At 36.8% G+C, this 14,918-nt stretch overlaps 1 protein-coding gene across 1 annotated transcript in view; it reads left to right on the top strand.

The window, feature by feature from the left end:
* Positions 1-14,918, top strand: part of MYBPC1 (myosin binding protein C1) — a 110,717-nt gene that overhangs the window by 71,693 nt on the left and 24,106 nt on the right. The window contains exons 9-19 of the mRNA XM_050709615.1: positions 711-843; positions 2,566-2,690; positions 3,698-3,803; positions 4,115-4,281; positions 5,938-6,100; positions 7,442-7,548; positions 8,797-8,930; positions 10,100-10,256; positions 11,079-11,183; positions 11,790-11,978; positions 13,302-13,436. Coding sequence (XP_050565572.1) covers positions 711-843; positions 2,566-2,690; positions 3,698-3,803; positions 4,115-4,281; positions 5,938-6,100; positions 7,442-7,548; positions 8,797-8,930; positions 10,100-10,256; positions 11,079-11,183; positions 11,790-11,978; positions 13,302-13,436 — 1,521 coding nt within the window. The remainder of the gene's footprint in view (positions 1-710; positions 844-2,565; positions 2,691-3,697; positions 3,804-4,114; positions 4,282-5,937; positions 6,101-7,441; positions 7,549-8,796; positions 8,931-10,099; positions 10,257-11,078; positions 11,184-11,789; positions 11,979-13,301; positions 13,437-14,918) is intronic.

Genomic DNA, 14,918 nt, shown 5'->3' with positions numbered 1-14,918 from the left:
GATGCTAAAGTGTTTTGAAATGTTTGAATTCTGGCCTTACCTTGCCCAGAACAACTTGGCCTACATTTGCACATTTCAAAGAATTGCTTTGAAAAGCTCCGCTAGGATTCACAGACGGACAGCTTTTGACTGGTTTCAGATATTTTTGCAAATGTTTGGCAGCTGGAACATTTATCACAAGTGGAATTGCAATTTACACTTTACAACCTTCAAAAAGAATCAGGAAAACTAACTTGGCTTTTAGACAACTCAATGTGTTTATTCTGATAGTGGGAATCTCAAAAGAAATTTTAGCTTAAAATTCCCTGTTAACTTGAGTGGCGGTGCTGATAGAGAAGTCCTGTTTAACAGATTCTAAATGATTCCACCGCACCACCTGCATACAATTTTACTCCAAAATAGTGATTCTCAGCAAGCTGTCAGAGCTACATCTACCCAATCCTGTCAATAACAGGGTCATACTGCAAAGTCATGAAGAGATACTAACTTTGTCAGGGTAATCAGAGTTGCATAGCTCTACACTTTTGCTGATACTGTTTCTAGAAAATAAACTGATTTGTTTGGACCAGCCCAAGAATTGAGAGTGATGCATAACATGGTGTGTATATATTCTGATAGCTCTAATGAGTATTATGCAATGCAATTTCAGCATTCATATTCCCATTTGTTTTCTGATCTTCTTTTATAATAACACTTCTCTTCCGCAACAGCATTTGCCAAAGGTCTTGATCCTGCATACCAGGTAGATAAAGGAGGCAAAGTAAGGTTCATGGTGGAGCTAGCAGATCCAACAGTAGAGCTCAAGTGGTATAAAAATGGCCAAGAAATACGACCAAGTACAAAGTAAGTGGTTTTATTGTATATGAGCAATAAAATAGGTACATATGTACTTCCTTAACAAATGTGTTGTATAGATCTCTCTTTGCCAAGGTTTGCACAGATTTTATTTCTGGCATTTCATTATACTTGAAAAAGTATGTAAATGATACCATACTGCTCATGGCCCAAAAATGTTCACTGTATGCTAAATGTTAACATAGATTCTTCTGTTTTATCTTGAGAGAAGAGAATTAAAGATCCTCAACAAAACATAGATCCATTTTCTGCTTGGTAGTTTTTAAAAAGTCAGGAAGCTTTGTGAGTAAATAAGTTTCTTGTCGTCAATTCTATGTCAGAAGAAGGTCAAAATCTTTCTATAGTAATTCATTACTAAGAGGAGCAACATTTAATATTACACACTTGTCTACCTGGCTCATAAGCAACCTGTAAAATTATCTCTAGGCAACACTATCTGTTAATTAGATAATTAGTGTTAGGGAGGAAAGGGGAATGAGGTGTGTGTCACCTTCCACTACCCATTTATCACTCACAGTGAAGTCAGCAACCTCAAAGTGACTTCAGCCACGTGCAGTTTGTCTGCTGTACCTAAGCTTCTCCATCATCTCTATCACCTACATATTGGTTTATACTCTGGCTTCGCATACAACAAGTGGCTTTTTGGGTGCAGACATGAGTACAGGTAGAACAAAGACTGGAACTTGAGCCTTATCCATAATGTTCACAAAACTAGCTTGTAAAAGTTTAAAACTGCTGTAGAAAATCCCATTCCGAAGTCAGGTACAGCTAAGAACAGTAATGCACAACAGTGTAATGTTCCTCAAATGTTGCTTAACTGTCCCAAGTCCTAGCAAATCTTCCTGGCCCTGTAAAAAAATAAAAATAATTTTAAAAATAATAATAATAATAGTAAAAGCCCCCTTACAGAGAATGGCAGGTTTCCCTTATTCTATTGCTAGATAAGTAAATGAAGGATGTGGATTAATATTCTTCTGACAAATAAGTGGAACAAAGAGAGTATCTTTTCTTTAGCCCCTTTCTTTGCCATGAATAGTTTGGAACTGCTTTGCAGTCAACTATATATGTACACCTCCAGTAGCAGGAGCTGGATTGAATGCTCCAGTTCATTTCTTCCAAGCTGCTGAAACAGCTGTCAGATGCTAATGAGCTTTGGTCACTACAAACCTGGAGCAGATCTAAACTGGTGACATGAAGGTGAAAGGCTACATATCCCATTACCAAAACCTCATATCCCATTACTGATCTCTTGTGCCATCTGGCCTACCAATAATATTAACTTCTTAACTTTAGCTATTATTATGCTTCATAAAAATGTTAAGAGTTTTGGAATGAAGATGGTCTCCTGTTACTGGTTATTTTCATCTTTACTCATCTAGAGTTTCAGACTCCATTTTATTCTGTCATCTCTCTGAGCCTGTTAATTTTTTACTTTGAATTTTTTTTTTTCTGAACATCCAAGCCTGGGATGTTGGAGCAAGCCAGAAGCTGATTGTTATCACGCTACCTCATAGCTCTTTTTGCCACAAGGTCTTTGATTGTTTTTATTCTTCCTTTTGAAACTTGGAAATTGCTTTCCAGGACTGCTTTTCCTGTTCTGTGTAAAAAACAGGGTTTTCCCCTCTCATAATCCCTGAAGAATTTGTACATAAAACAAAAAGGGTCCAGCAGTTTTTCTAATGTATTTTTGTTGTATTCCTGTTTAAATAGATACATTTTTGAGCACAAAGGTAACCAGAGAATTCTATTTATCAATAACTGTACGATGACAGATGATGCTCGCTATTACGTAACAGCTGGTGATGAGAAATGCTCCACAGAACTGTTTGTGAGAGGTAACTACACCACCTGGCTCGTATTTCACCTGGTGTAAATTTGTGTGGCTTCTTTGACTGCAACAGAAATTAACAGGGAGGATCTGGCTCAGTGCATGCTTGTTTTTGTGTTAGCAGCCTTTACAATCACTCCCTATTTGTGTGATTCCTCACTGTTTTTTCTTCATCCTGTGTTTGGTACTTTAGTGAAAAATCTCAAATCAGACATTCTAGCAGTTAGTTTTATCTCCATCTGCCCAGATTTAATGGAAGACTATCAAAAGCCATGAATAGGTGGCCATTTGCTTACAATTTTTCTCCCATAACATTGGTAGTCTAACTGATAATATTTATGGCATCCCTTACACACACAAAACAAACTGAGTTAAAAGGGTCCTTTTGGTTAGATATCCCTTAGAAAACAATTGGGGAATTCCTGAACTTGGGAAAATAAAGTTTACATTGAAAGAAACATCATCAAATATTTCAGAAAGCTATTTAAAATAATGGATCCATTGCCCCTGTGAAAGTAGGATAACCATTGTGCTACATTTCTATTTCTAACCATGTGCACATTTCTATTGTCTTGTCAAACTTGAGTTTTGACATGAAGAAGGGACTAAAGCAGTAAGGGCACAATGTTACGCCATCAGGTCATCTAGTTGTGCATAACAGGCTGCAGGATCTAATGGAAATATTGCTTTCTGAGAGGGATCTGTGTCAGGCAAGTGATGAATCTCAACTTCTCATATCAACCTGTCTGCACAAGCTATCAATAAAAGGGGATGCAAGGCAGCTATTAATCTGAACAGATTTTTTTATTTTATTTTGTTTTTAATTTAGCACATTTCCTACTAGCATCTTAATGAGCAATCTCCTTTCTGATTTCAGGCAGAAAATAATGCTACAATACTGGCTTTGTAATTTTAACTTTGAATTTGTATTATCTCCTGTACCATGATTTTGAAAACCTCCTGAAATTAGTTTTCTCTCTCAGATTGTAAATCTGTAATTTTCTCTTGTCAAAGATCCTCCAATTTTGGTGACCAAAGGCCTGGAGGATACCAATACCTATGTTGGTGAACGAGTAGAACTGAGCTGTGAAGTGTCTGAGGATGATGCAAATGTGAAATGGTAAGTCACAATTTGAACAGATACTGTTTTCCTTGAGAGAGGTGGGGGACAGAGTATTTTAGTTGTAGGCAAAATTGTGGACAACGTATTCTGTATCAGTAAGCCTGAAATTTCTTAAGAAAATCGCAGAAGAACATTGTTCAGAAATGTAGTAACAGCAAGAAATATCCTTATACATTCATGGATGAATTTGTTTAACATTTTCTTGTGTCTTGAGCCTTATAAAGTCTTCTCTGGAAGTTTCAGTCTATGAGAATCCTATTCACACGGGATTTTTATTGGGAAAATAATTACTCTTTCTTTCCTATTAGGTTTAAGAATGGCGTAGAACTTACCAATGAACCTAGATCTCGATATCGAATCAAGGTTGAGGGTAAAAAACACACACTAATCATAGAGGAAGCTGCAAAAAATGACAGTGCAACTTACTCAGTAATGACAACAGGAGGCCAATCAGAAGCTAAGCTTTCTGTTGATTGTAAGTATAATACATCTTACTCTTGAATTTGTTTGTCATAGTTTGCTATCTTACACAAATAATTTACTTGCCTTTCTCCGGGGGTTTAAAGAAAGACTTATCTTCCATACCAATTTCTTAGCTGCAAATATCCAGTTTGCAGTAATAGGCAATGAATTAGTCACACTTGAAAAATTTCTATCACTCCATTAAGATGGAAAACAAAGCTATTCATGCAAAAATATAATGGGTCAACAAAGTGAAACTTTCAAGGAAAGTACTTGCTTTTCTTGAATCCTTTTTAAGTTTTCACAGGAAATCCAAACCAAGTCTTTTGAGTCAAAACCAGAAAAAAGGAAGTATGTTGGAAAAAATAAACAATTCTACAACTAGGCATACTGTTAACATGCATCAGGACCAGAAGTAAACTCATAGGCACAAAAATATGGCTATGTAGCTCCCTTGGTACTGTTTGTATATCTCTTTAAAACACTTTAGAATTTTATGAATCCTTATAATCTTCTGCCACTTTGGTTTTAGGCAGACTAGAATTTGTTATAAAATATCAATGCTAGCTTTGCAAGTAGATATATGTACACTACTAGATTTGGCCTTGCTGGCATAGATGAGCCAGACAGTGTTTGAGTTCATGGTTGTGGTAAGTTTGTCCTATGCTGTAAGCTTGTCATATATGCATGCACTCTGTTTTGAAATACACATATTTCTTTTGACTCTCTTATACAAAATGACATTCTAAGCACAACCAGCTAATGCTGTTCTACTACCAAGTTGAAAATTATCCACTATGGCTATTGGACTCCATCACCATACCTGTCACAGTGATAGATTCATGCATCTTCTGCTGAGTATTTTCCAACTGTCTTTCTGTGAAATGTAGCCTTTCCCATCACTGTTTCTTGTGTCAGATTATAGTCAGGGATATTTACTGCACACACATGGTACTGTGTATTCAGCCTGCACTCTGGTCTACAGCATCGATTATTCCAGAAAGAGGAAGCTCTTGGTCTCAAGTTTTACAAAAGCTAGTAATATCTGTGGGTATTCACAGGATGAATTAAGGTAGTTTAGCAAACAGAAGAGCCAGTAGTGTATGAAGTAAGTTTACTGTCCGGGTGGCCTTTGATAACAGCCTGACAAAATAGGCTCAGAATTAGTTCCTACTTGTAATGAACTACTTTAGTAAATCCCCAGATTATCTTGTGTTCACCTGGGGGAGCTATGAGAGCAGTTAAGTCACAGGAAAGGTAGGCTGTAATCCCTTCAGGTGCATAGGTATGGGGACACAGGTCTTTCACATGTTGAAAGTTTCTTACTGGCCTTTAGGGGATAGAAACACCCTCCTCCAGCACCTAAACACCAGAGGGGAAAGAATTCAAATACGCTTCTATGGGATATATCCATGGAATTACCCTAGTCAGGGCATGGGTATTTTGGATCACCCTTTCTAAGGCATCAAACAATGGGGAAATTAAACATTAAAAGATATATACTTAAGTGGCTTACATGTACATATTGCTCGTATATGGAGTTCAGAGTTTTAGTATTAGAGACATATTTCTGATTTGAAGACTTGTGATTGCTAGTAGCAGCTCAGTGACAGAATCATAAGCTATTATTTGATATTAATATTAATATCTCTATTTCTCTTTTCCATAGTGAGACCATTGAAGATATCACTTGCACTAGAAGACCAGACTGTGAGGCTTGGACAAGAAATCCACCTGAAATGTGAGATATCTGAGAATGTGCAAGGGAAATGGTACAAAAATGGACAACTGGTTGAAGCTAGTGACCGTGTAAAGCTTTATCACAAAGGAAGGTAAGCATGTTGAGTATTGACTTGACTTTTGATAGAGTGACATTGTAAAGATGTGCCAATATGTGTATTATTTCACTGAAAACTATCTGTTAATCACGTCTGATCTCTGTCCTTCAAACGGACTTACTGTTATGATCTTAAAAGCCATGTCTCCTTACCCTCTTTATCCTGTGTCTTTTGGCTGCGGAGGACAATAATCAAATCCTTGATCCATCTAGTTTCAAGCTGTTCTTTTTTCTTGACAATGCTGTTTCTCTTAGTATGGGATATTAAGCAGTAAGGTCAAAATGATTGTCAGATAGTATTAAAATTATGTAGCTTTAAAAATGTCAGGTTTTCTGATTTTGTTTTTGTTTCAGCTCAAACTCTGTATCTCTGCCAATGCAAAGTATGTGGAGATATCATACTTTGCATTTACAATTTGTCCTTTTGCATTTATTTGCAATAAATGCAAATGCCCTTTGCATTTATCATTTGTCCTTTTTCAATGAAAGTTTTTCAGTTAAAAAAAAAAAAGAACTTTTTTTTTTTCCTATCTTTAGCTACAACCCTTTAAAAGATCTTATCTTTAGCTGCATCCCATTGACTTCAGCTCAGCAGGCAGTTCACACAGCTGGGAACTGGGTTTGTGAAGATGTTCCTAAACAGGCTATGAAATGTTTGCATTAATTGTGAGTCCCAGTAAGGGACAAGTGCCATCTGTCCAATGACTCCTTAGATTGACTTAAGGTGAAGGTGCTCCCCACAACCAATATAAGCCTATAGGGTGAGGTGAGGGAAAGAGGAGCAGGAAGGGCACAGAGGTGAGTCCTACCTTGAACAAAACTTAGAGCAGAATATAGGAGAGCAAAAATATCACTGTACTCCTGGAAAATGCAGTTAGGCAATAAGAGCAGCATATGCTTTTCTCACAGGTTTCTTTGTTCTGCCGAACAAACAGTAGATTGGCTCCTGTCATGAAGATGGTCTAACAGAAGTTAGACCATTTTCACAGTGGGATCACCAGAAGATTTCTTCTTAAACAACCAAATTACAATCTAATGGTGGCAGCACAGAAACCAAGTGTCAAAGAGCTTATACTCCTGTATTTTTCTATTTCTGTGTTCAAACAAAAAATGTTAGAACTGTTTACATTATTTGATGATCATCTCAATAATATATTCTATAATTCATGAAGTATGCACTAAAGTACAGCTAAGCATCCAGCAAATGATTTTCAGTCAGTATTTTTACACTTTTTTACAGATCTCCTAAACCTTTTTCTTTGCAGATTTTTCTTGATAGCCTTCAACAGTACTCAAAAATAATTTACATTGATTTCTTTTTCAATTTTTTTTACAGAATCCACAGATTTATTATAGCGAGCGCTGCTGTTGATGATGAGGGTGAATACATGTTTGTACCAGATGCCTATAATATCAATATTCCATGCAAAGTACATGTTGTGGGTAAGTACTTGGCACAATGAGTTATATATAACATTTCTGACATTTGGAAAGTAAAAGCAGTGTGAAATATCCCTGATTACAATCAGCTCATTTCCTCTGACCGGGTGTCTACCTCAAAAAGCAGAGCTGCTATTTTGGCAAAGTGCATGTGAGCTATTCAGAGAGTGCTCTGCCTGTGCTCAGGATCCAGTCATATTTTACAAGCCCGGGGCAGCCCCCAGGGAAGGCTTCTTAATGTTGAATTCCTGAACTTAAACCGCTATTAAGAGTTTGTGTAAAACACCTGTTATAATCCATTTTCAGACTTAGTGTTGTTGTCTTCGAAGAATTGGCTTGTTAATATTTTAAAATATGGTTTAGTTTGATAAAATAGTAGAGTAGGTACATATTTACTTATACCCTAAATATGTTAAATGATATCCAGAGAATTAAATGTTTCTGGCCATCATTTATTCAGTCAGCAGAAAAGAAAGCTTGTTAATGAGGCCATTCTTTCAAAAAGAATAAAAATAAAGAATAAAACAAGGCATTGACTCTTCCCCTGACAATACCCCACTGCCTTTTAATTTCAACCAGTGAATTTGAAGTCTAAAGGAAAGCAATATAAATGATGAAAGTTTTAGAAAATATGGTCTGTAATTGAAGTTGAAAGATGTGGGATACTTGTAATAGAAATAAAATTGGCAAGGGTTAAGAAAGAGGGGAGGAAGTATGCTCACAGATAAAATCTTGTAATAAAATAAAGATAAAATCTTATTTTGTAAGAGTATATTCATCAGTTGTTCTCCATACCCATGGAGTACAATAAAAGTAACCATTTCATTTTCAGAAAAAGGATTTAGATTAAGACTGTGACTGTAAAAAAAGTGATGTCTGGAGTATGCTAATTCCAGATGAAGAAAGCCTACAATGACCAGATGTAGAAAGCCGTAAGTGGAAATTTTTGAGAGCCACTTAAAGGAAACCTGTCAGAAATTATTTTAATATACATAATTCTGCCTCGGGATTATAGAATATTTTTCTTTTATGGTCCTACTATTCCAAATTTTCTATGGTTCTATTATTTATTTTTCATCAATTATTTTCTTTGATTTTTTTCCACAAATTTATTCGGAAAAAAAAAAGTTGACTAAAAATGCCAGGAAAATACAGACTGTAGAGCATGTTTCTCTGTGTCCAAGACTTGTGGTTCTTGAACTCACAGAGTGGCAGCCCTATGAAAAATTTGTACAATCTCTCATTTTTCAGATCCTCCTAAACTCCACCTTGATGGTCTTGGGGAAGATAACACTGTGACAGTAGTGGCAGGAAGCAAACTACGACTTGAAATCCCTATCACTGGTGAGCCAACTCCAAAAGTCATGTGGAGTAAAGGGGATAAGGTATGTTGTCGTTATACATATTTCTTTAGCTTAATGAGGGGCCTTTTACTTCAAAAAATAATCTTTAGTCTACTGAAGACATGATTTTGATAGCAGGGAATAAGAAGGGGATATGTTTTATCTCAAAAACTATTCTCCCTCAAAAGTGAAGGGTAAAAAAAAGGTGAAAAAAAAGTGAAGGGTGAAAAAAAGTGAAGGGTAAAAAAGTGTTTAGAATCTTATGGATCTCTTTGAGGAAAAACTGAAATTATGAAGGAAAAAAAATCTTTTTTTGTTGTTTGTTTGTTTTTTCTATAAATAAATTGTAAAGGAGAGGGACATATGAGATGCAGAAGAAATCTAGTGAAAATCTGCCAGACAGCAAATTATTGCGTACATGGTGCCCAGAATGGCTATTAGGTTTTGACAGGAAGACATAGTAAAATTCAGTTTTGGAAAATAAATGATAAATTCTGATGGAGTGTCAAATCTGGAATAAAATGGTAGGTTGCGCAATTGGTGTCTTGCATCTGATGTCTTCATTGAAAACTTTGCATGGACCCATCCCTGACTGTATATATCAAAAAGCCAGAATTTTCACATTTAAATTTTCATTGTGGTATGTGGAAATGGGAACATCATTTTTGCTGGATTTTTCAGACCTATCTGGTCAAATATCTGACTAGTATTTTTCAAATATTAATGATATTATCAACACCGTGGGCTTGTCCAAATGAGAAATTACTCCATTGATTATTTGAAATCAATGAAGACAAACTTCTGACCATTGCAATCCATCTGAGCTTTAAAACTGTATGAATTACATTTCAATCTGACTTTTGGGAAAATCCACTACTCTCTTTTCAAAAATTAACGTCTGATAGTGTTGATATAAGCATGTTCTTGCTCACAGGGTAAGTGAGACTAGTGACCTTTCCTTTGAGATGTAATGGCCAAACTGAGTACCAAACAGTTACAGTATTTTGAAGTTAATTATTTATCCCTTGGTTATTTTGTCATTTTTGTGATATTCTGCTGACTGAAAACCAGAGCTTTAATATGATTTTTCATATGGACACTTTTTGATTAAATGTGAAGCGTCCTGTACTGCACTTGGATTTTGATTTTTGAATATTTTGAATCTCAAATCAGAAGCCATGACTTTTCCCTCAAATTACTTTGATTCCTAGTGGATCACAGACAGTGGAAGAATACGGGCAGAAACATACCCAGACAGCAGCTGTCTGGTCATTGACACAGCTGAGAGAGAAGATTCAGGTCCTTTCAGAATAACATTGAAGAATGAGGCTGGAGAGGACACAGCTCTAATCAACATTAAAGTGGTTGGTAAGTCATGTGGAACAGTGCACACGGGTGATGTCTTTTATCATGGCCCTTTTCAATAAATGATCCCTGAAATGATCCTGCTTTTCTGCACCACAACTATAGCCAGATTTTTCTTCCTGTATCTGAAGGGTCTCTCCTGTAGATGCTGTCCTCACTAGCTACCAAACTGTTGAAGATTCTCAGAAATCTTCCATTTTCCTGTTTTTGCTCATTTTCAGATATGGAAATGAGGTGCAAGGATACTAAGGCACAGAGTTAATGAAGGACACATGAGCTCAGCCTGGGATTTAAGTAGGAGTTAATTACTGCTCCTGCTGCCACCTCACTTTACTGGGGTCAAGCTTCTGCTGTTGTCTCAGGCTGCTTTTAACATTCTTCATTCTCCTGGTAACTGTGGTCCTTGGCACATGCCCTCAAGTGCACCTAAGGTGTCTTGACTGTACTGAAGAACTTGGCATTTATTCCTTCCTAACCACCTGCCATGAAGGATCTACAAAGACCTCGTTTCTCTTTCTCTCTCCATATTAGAAACTCTTAAATCATGTCTGCCAAATCAGGATCCATACAAAATAATGCAACAACTGCTTACTTAAAAAATAAAGTCAATGGCTTCTGCTGATGTTATCACTGTGCTCTTGCCTGTTGGTCAGAGGATTTATTCAAGATGGGCAAATTTAGTTTCAATTTGTTTCTCTGCCCTAAAGTTTACAAAGCTGTATCTCCCATAGAAGTGCCTTAAATATCAGGCCTGAGGGCTCTGCACTGCTTCTACTGAATCCAGGAACTGTGCAAAGAAAAGTTTGTTTTTGTTTTTTACAACAGATGTGCCTGATCCTCCTCAGGCACCAAATGTGACTGAGGTCGGTGAAGACTGGTGTGTTATGACCTGGGAACCTCCAGCAAATGATGGTGGATCACCTATCTTAGGTACATAATTTTCTTTTTGGCTGGCGATGCTCTAATAGAGACAAAAGAAACTCACTGCAATTATTGGACATCATAGTATCAGAGCTCAGCTCAGGCCTTGGAGAGTGGCCCTCTGAGTAGTTCACTGCAAGAATGTTATATTCAGTCTTCAATTTTATCACATATCTGGTTTTTTAATGCTTTGAGATTTTTCATTTTGTATGTTGCCAAATTATCAATCCCCCTACTTAAAAAGACAAGCTCTTATAATACCAAAACTTGATAAATTAGTCTGTTTGAATGTTAGCAGGGATTTCAGAAATAATTTACTCAGTAAATTGAAATATCTTCTAATATGATGAACCAAGAAGAAAGTCAAAGAGCAGCAGAATCAGGCCCTTTGCACTCTAAACTAAATACAGCAGTGTTGTAAGTAGAGTTTGGAAAAACTTTGTATGTGGCCATGAAGGCCAAATGGGTGACTATCAGATAATCTGCAAAGAGAAAAATTAAACAATAATCCCCAAACCACTCTGAAGCTAGAAGAGGATATTGAGCTGTATCCAGAAAAGGAGATATTGACCAGTCAAAAATGGCCTCTCTAATACTATTTTGTTTGGTCAATAGGTTATTTCATTGAAAGGAAAAAGAAACAAAGCTCCAGGTGGATGAGGCTGAATTTTGAACTGTGTAAAGAAACAACTTTTGAGCCAAAGAAGATGATTGAAGGTGTTGCTTATGAGGTCCGTGTATTTGCTGTTAATGCAATAGGCATTTCCAAACCAAGTATGCCTTCAAAGTCCTTTGTTCCTTTAGGTAAGTAAACAAGAATAGAAAAATGGCTATGCATTAGACAATAATCTTTGATACATTATTGAAGTCATTTAAGTATACAACTGCAGTTCTTTCTGTGCTTGTGTTGCTCATGAGATGTCTTTACTAGATGCTACATAAATTTTATGTCTATCCCTGAAGGATTTATAGTTTTTCATAAACAAGAAACAAATAGGTATAGGCATAAAATGCTGCACTATGATAAAGCAGTGACATGCTATGGGTGAGCCCAATATACTACAGTCAATGCTTTTTAAAGATAATAATAGTTATAAATTCATAGTTTTATGTCTCTGTGTATTGAGTCAATAAAATCAAACTACTGGCAATTTAGAGAATTGATAATGATGGAGTATACTCTTGGTTGTTCTGTTTCTCCTGCTCTAAGTTCAATCAGACAATGACTTTTGGTCAAAAATACCCAGAAAAGTGACCGGAAGTCTGAAGATCACTACATATTTTATTCACAAAGAGTCTATAGATTTCCGTTTTTAAAGAACAGGTATGTAATCTATCTATGGAAATAAAAAATCAGTGAATTTGCTAAATATCTTATAATGAATCATATTCTAAGATAGATTTGAATAGTCTCTAATGTGAATTAATCTATGCATCACTGATCCCCATTAACTGAAGTATGGTGTTGTATGTTTTTTTTTTCCAGAAAGGAATCAAATATTTTTGATATCCTTTTGCAAGGTTAGATTAGGTTAGGTTATATTTTACCTTTTAGTAAAGGTAAGGTTATGCTCACATGCACTTAGGTTAGGTTATATTTTACACCATTTTACATGTCCTATTATTATTTTTACTTTATATTAATGTAACAGAGGGCCTTGTCACTCATTTAACCAGTGACTAATTTGGTGGCCTTCTAATATAAAGAAACTGTTTTTCAAACTATTGTGACAATCACAAGTCCTTATAAAAGAAATTGCCTTGTTCTGTAGGGTAGCAAAGGTCTCCACCTCGCTCAACAGCTCCCCATGATGCACAGAAGCAAGAAGATGGCAGCTGTTATTGCTACAGCATGCTGTTGTGTAATATGCTACTCAAAATGTCTCTACAATACCCTTCACTGCTCTTTGGGTTAGGGTGCCAGCAAATACAGAATGAGGTATCTGTTTCTCCTTGTTTGTCTCCTAATTGGGAGAGAAGTGCTAGGATGATTGGAAATGCCTGGTAGGCAGGATTTAGCCTGTTGCCTGACAGCTTGATGATGCTAAATTTGAGGAAAACACCAAAAATGTGAACTTTTATAGTAATATATTTTTCTGCCTTCTCTTCACTGCTAACTTGTTTCAGCTGTTACCAGTCCACCAACTCTCCTGGCAGTGGATGGAGTAACTGATACCTCAGTTACGATGAAATGGAGGCCACCAGACCACATTGGAGCAGCAGGTTTAGATGGCTATGTTGTAGAGTACTGCTTTGAAGGAAGTAAGTGACAATGACTGTGGTATGTTACTCATAGTGAAAATAGGTGAGACCTCCATTGTTTTCTCTACAAGTGTCTACTGCTCTCACTTCAAGGCAGAGATTAATCAGTCAGAAACCTCCAGCAGTAGGGTTGTGTTTAGGTTTCTCTTTAGGTTGTATTCCAGATCCCATCTGCTGTTGTAGTTCAACCCATTTTACATCTGATATGAACTCCAAATCAAAAACTATATAACCTGTTGCAGTGTAGCAGGTACCATGGTAATCCCTTTTGTCTTCCAGAAGAATGAAAAGTGGAAGCAACAAAGTGAGTGGATGGGTGGATGGATGGGTGAATGGATGGATGGGAAATAATAAATGAGTATAAGCATGACCCAAAGAATGTGCAGGTCAGCCAGGATTTAGGGACAGGAGTTCCTCAGTGTGGTAATCCCTATCTTGACATATTACTTCAAGTGCCAGTTTACAATACTGAGGATGGACAGCCTTCCCAACAGCTGGCTGTATAAGTTATCTAGGCAGGCAAAGTTCATGTGTGGATGTTAAATTTCCCCAACATTTCAGGCTAGTTATATACAAGATCTTTAACTATGTCCATCTAAGTCTTAAAGCTACACAGAACTGAAGGAGAATGATAAAGATGTAAGAAACAAAATAAATTTATAAGACTGAAATAGCAAGGAATAGGCAAACATAACCTATGTTTTACAACCAGAGGCTTTGGTGACCAAGCAGCAGCAGTTTAGTATTTTTCAATAGATTTTATTCTGAGTTGTCATCAGATGAAGTCTGTTTTCAAAAAGTAAAGTCCACCAACTCATGAGCGAGTACCAAATAGGCAGGACTGTGTAAGCAAATGGCAGACAATGGGACTCCAGCAATGTTGTATGATTGGATGAATGGGACTCTGTTATGTTCAGTTCTGCTAGCTGCTACTCTTCACTGTGTTGCAAATCAAGAGACAAGCTGGACGTGTTTTTTCATAACATCTATTTCAATGAAAGCATTTCATGAATACAATCCACAGCCTGGAGACGAGAGGTAGTGGAGAGAACCTGTCATTCACAATGTCACGTGTTTCAGATTCAGTCAATCCAGGAAAACAATAGTTCACAAAAGTGGTCAGATACCACAGGAGCAGAGTGCCCTCAGCTCTCACTCAGGCGAGTGGGAAGGGAGTGAAGAACCACTGTCTTTTCTCAGGACCACTCAGCATCTTGTAGTATTGAGATGAATATCTGTAAGGAACAGGAACAGACTACAAGAAGCTCAGAGGTTTGGAGAAGATTACCTGAAGGCAGACACAGCTGGAATGGTAGGAAGGGTTTTTCTTGTGTATTGGGAGGGAGCTGCGGGAACAGCTCAGAAAGAGTAAGCATGCAATCTAAGATCAAGATGCAGCAGTCCTATAACGTTTCCTTTGCACAAGCAAGATGTGTACAGCTATAAAGGGAACTGGCCTTTGGTATATGTTATATATTAGGC

The sequence above is a fragment of the Cygnus atratus genome, chromosome 1, assembly GCF_013377495.2.
Source record: "Cygnus atratus isolate AKBS03 ecotype Queensland, Australia chromosome 1, CAtr_DNAZoo_HiC_assembly, whole genome shotgun sequence".
In the NCBI taxonomy this organism is placed as follows: Eukaryota; Metazoa; Chordata; class Aves; order Anseriformes; family Anatidae; genus Cygnus; species Cygnus atratus.
Note: the sequence above shows the minus strand (reverse complement) of the source record. Positions and strands in the feature narration are given on the sequence as shown.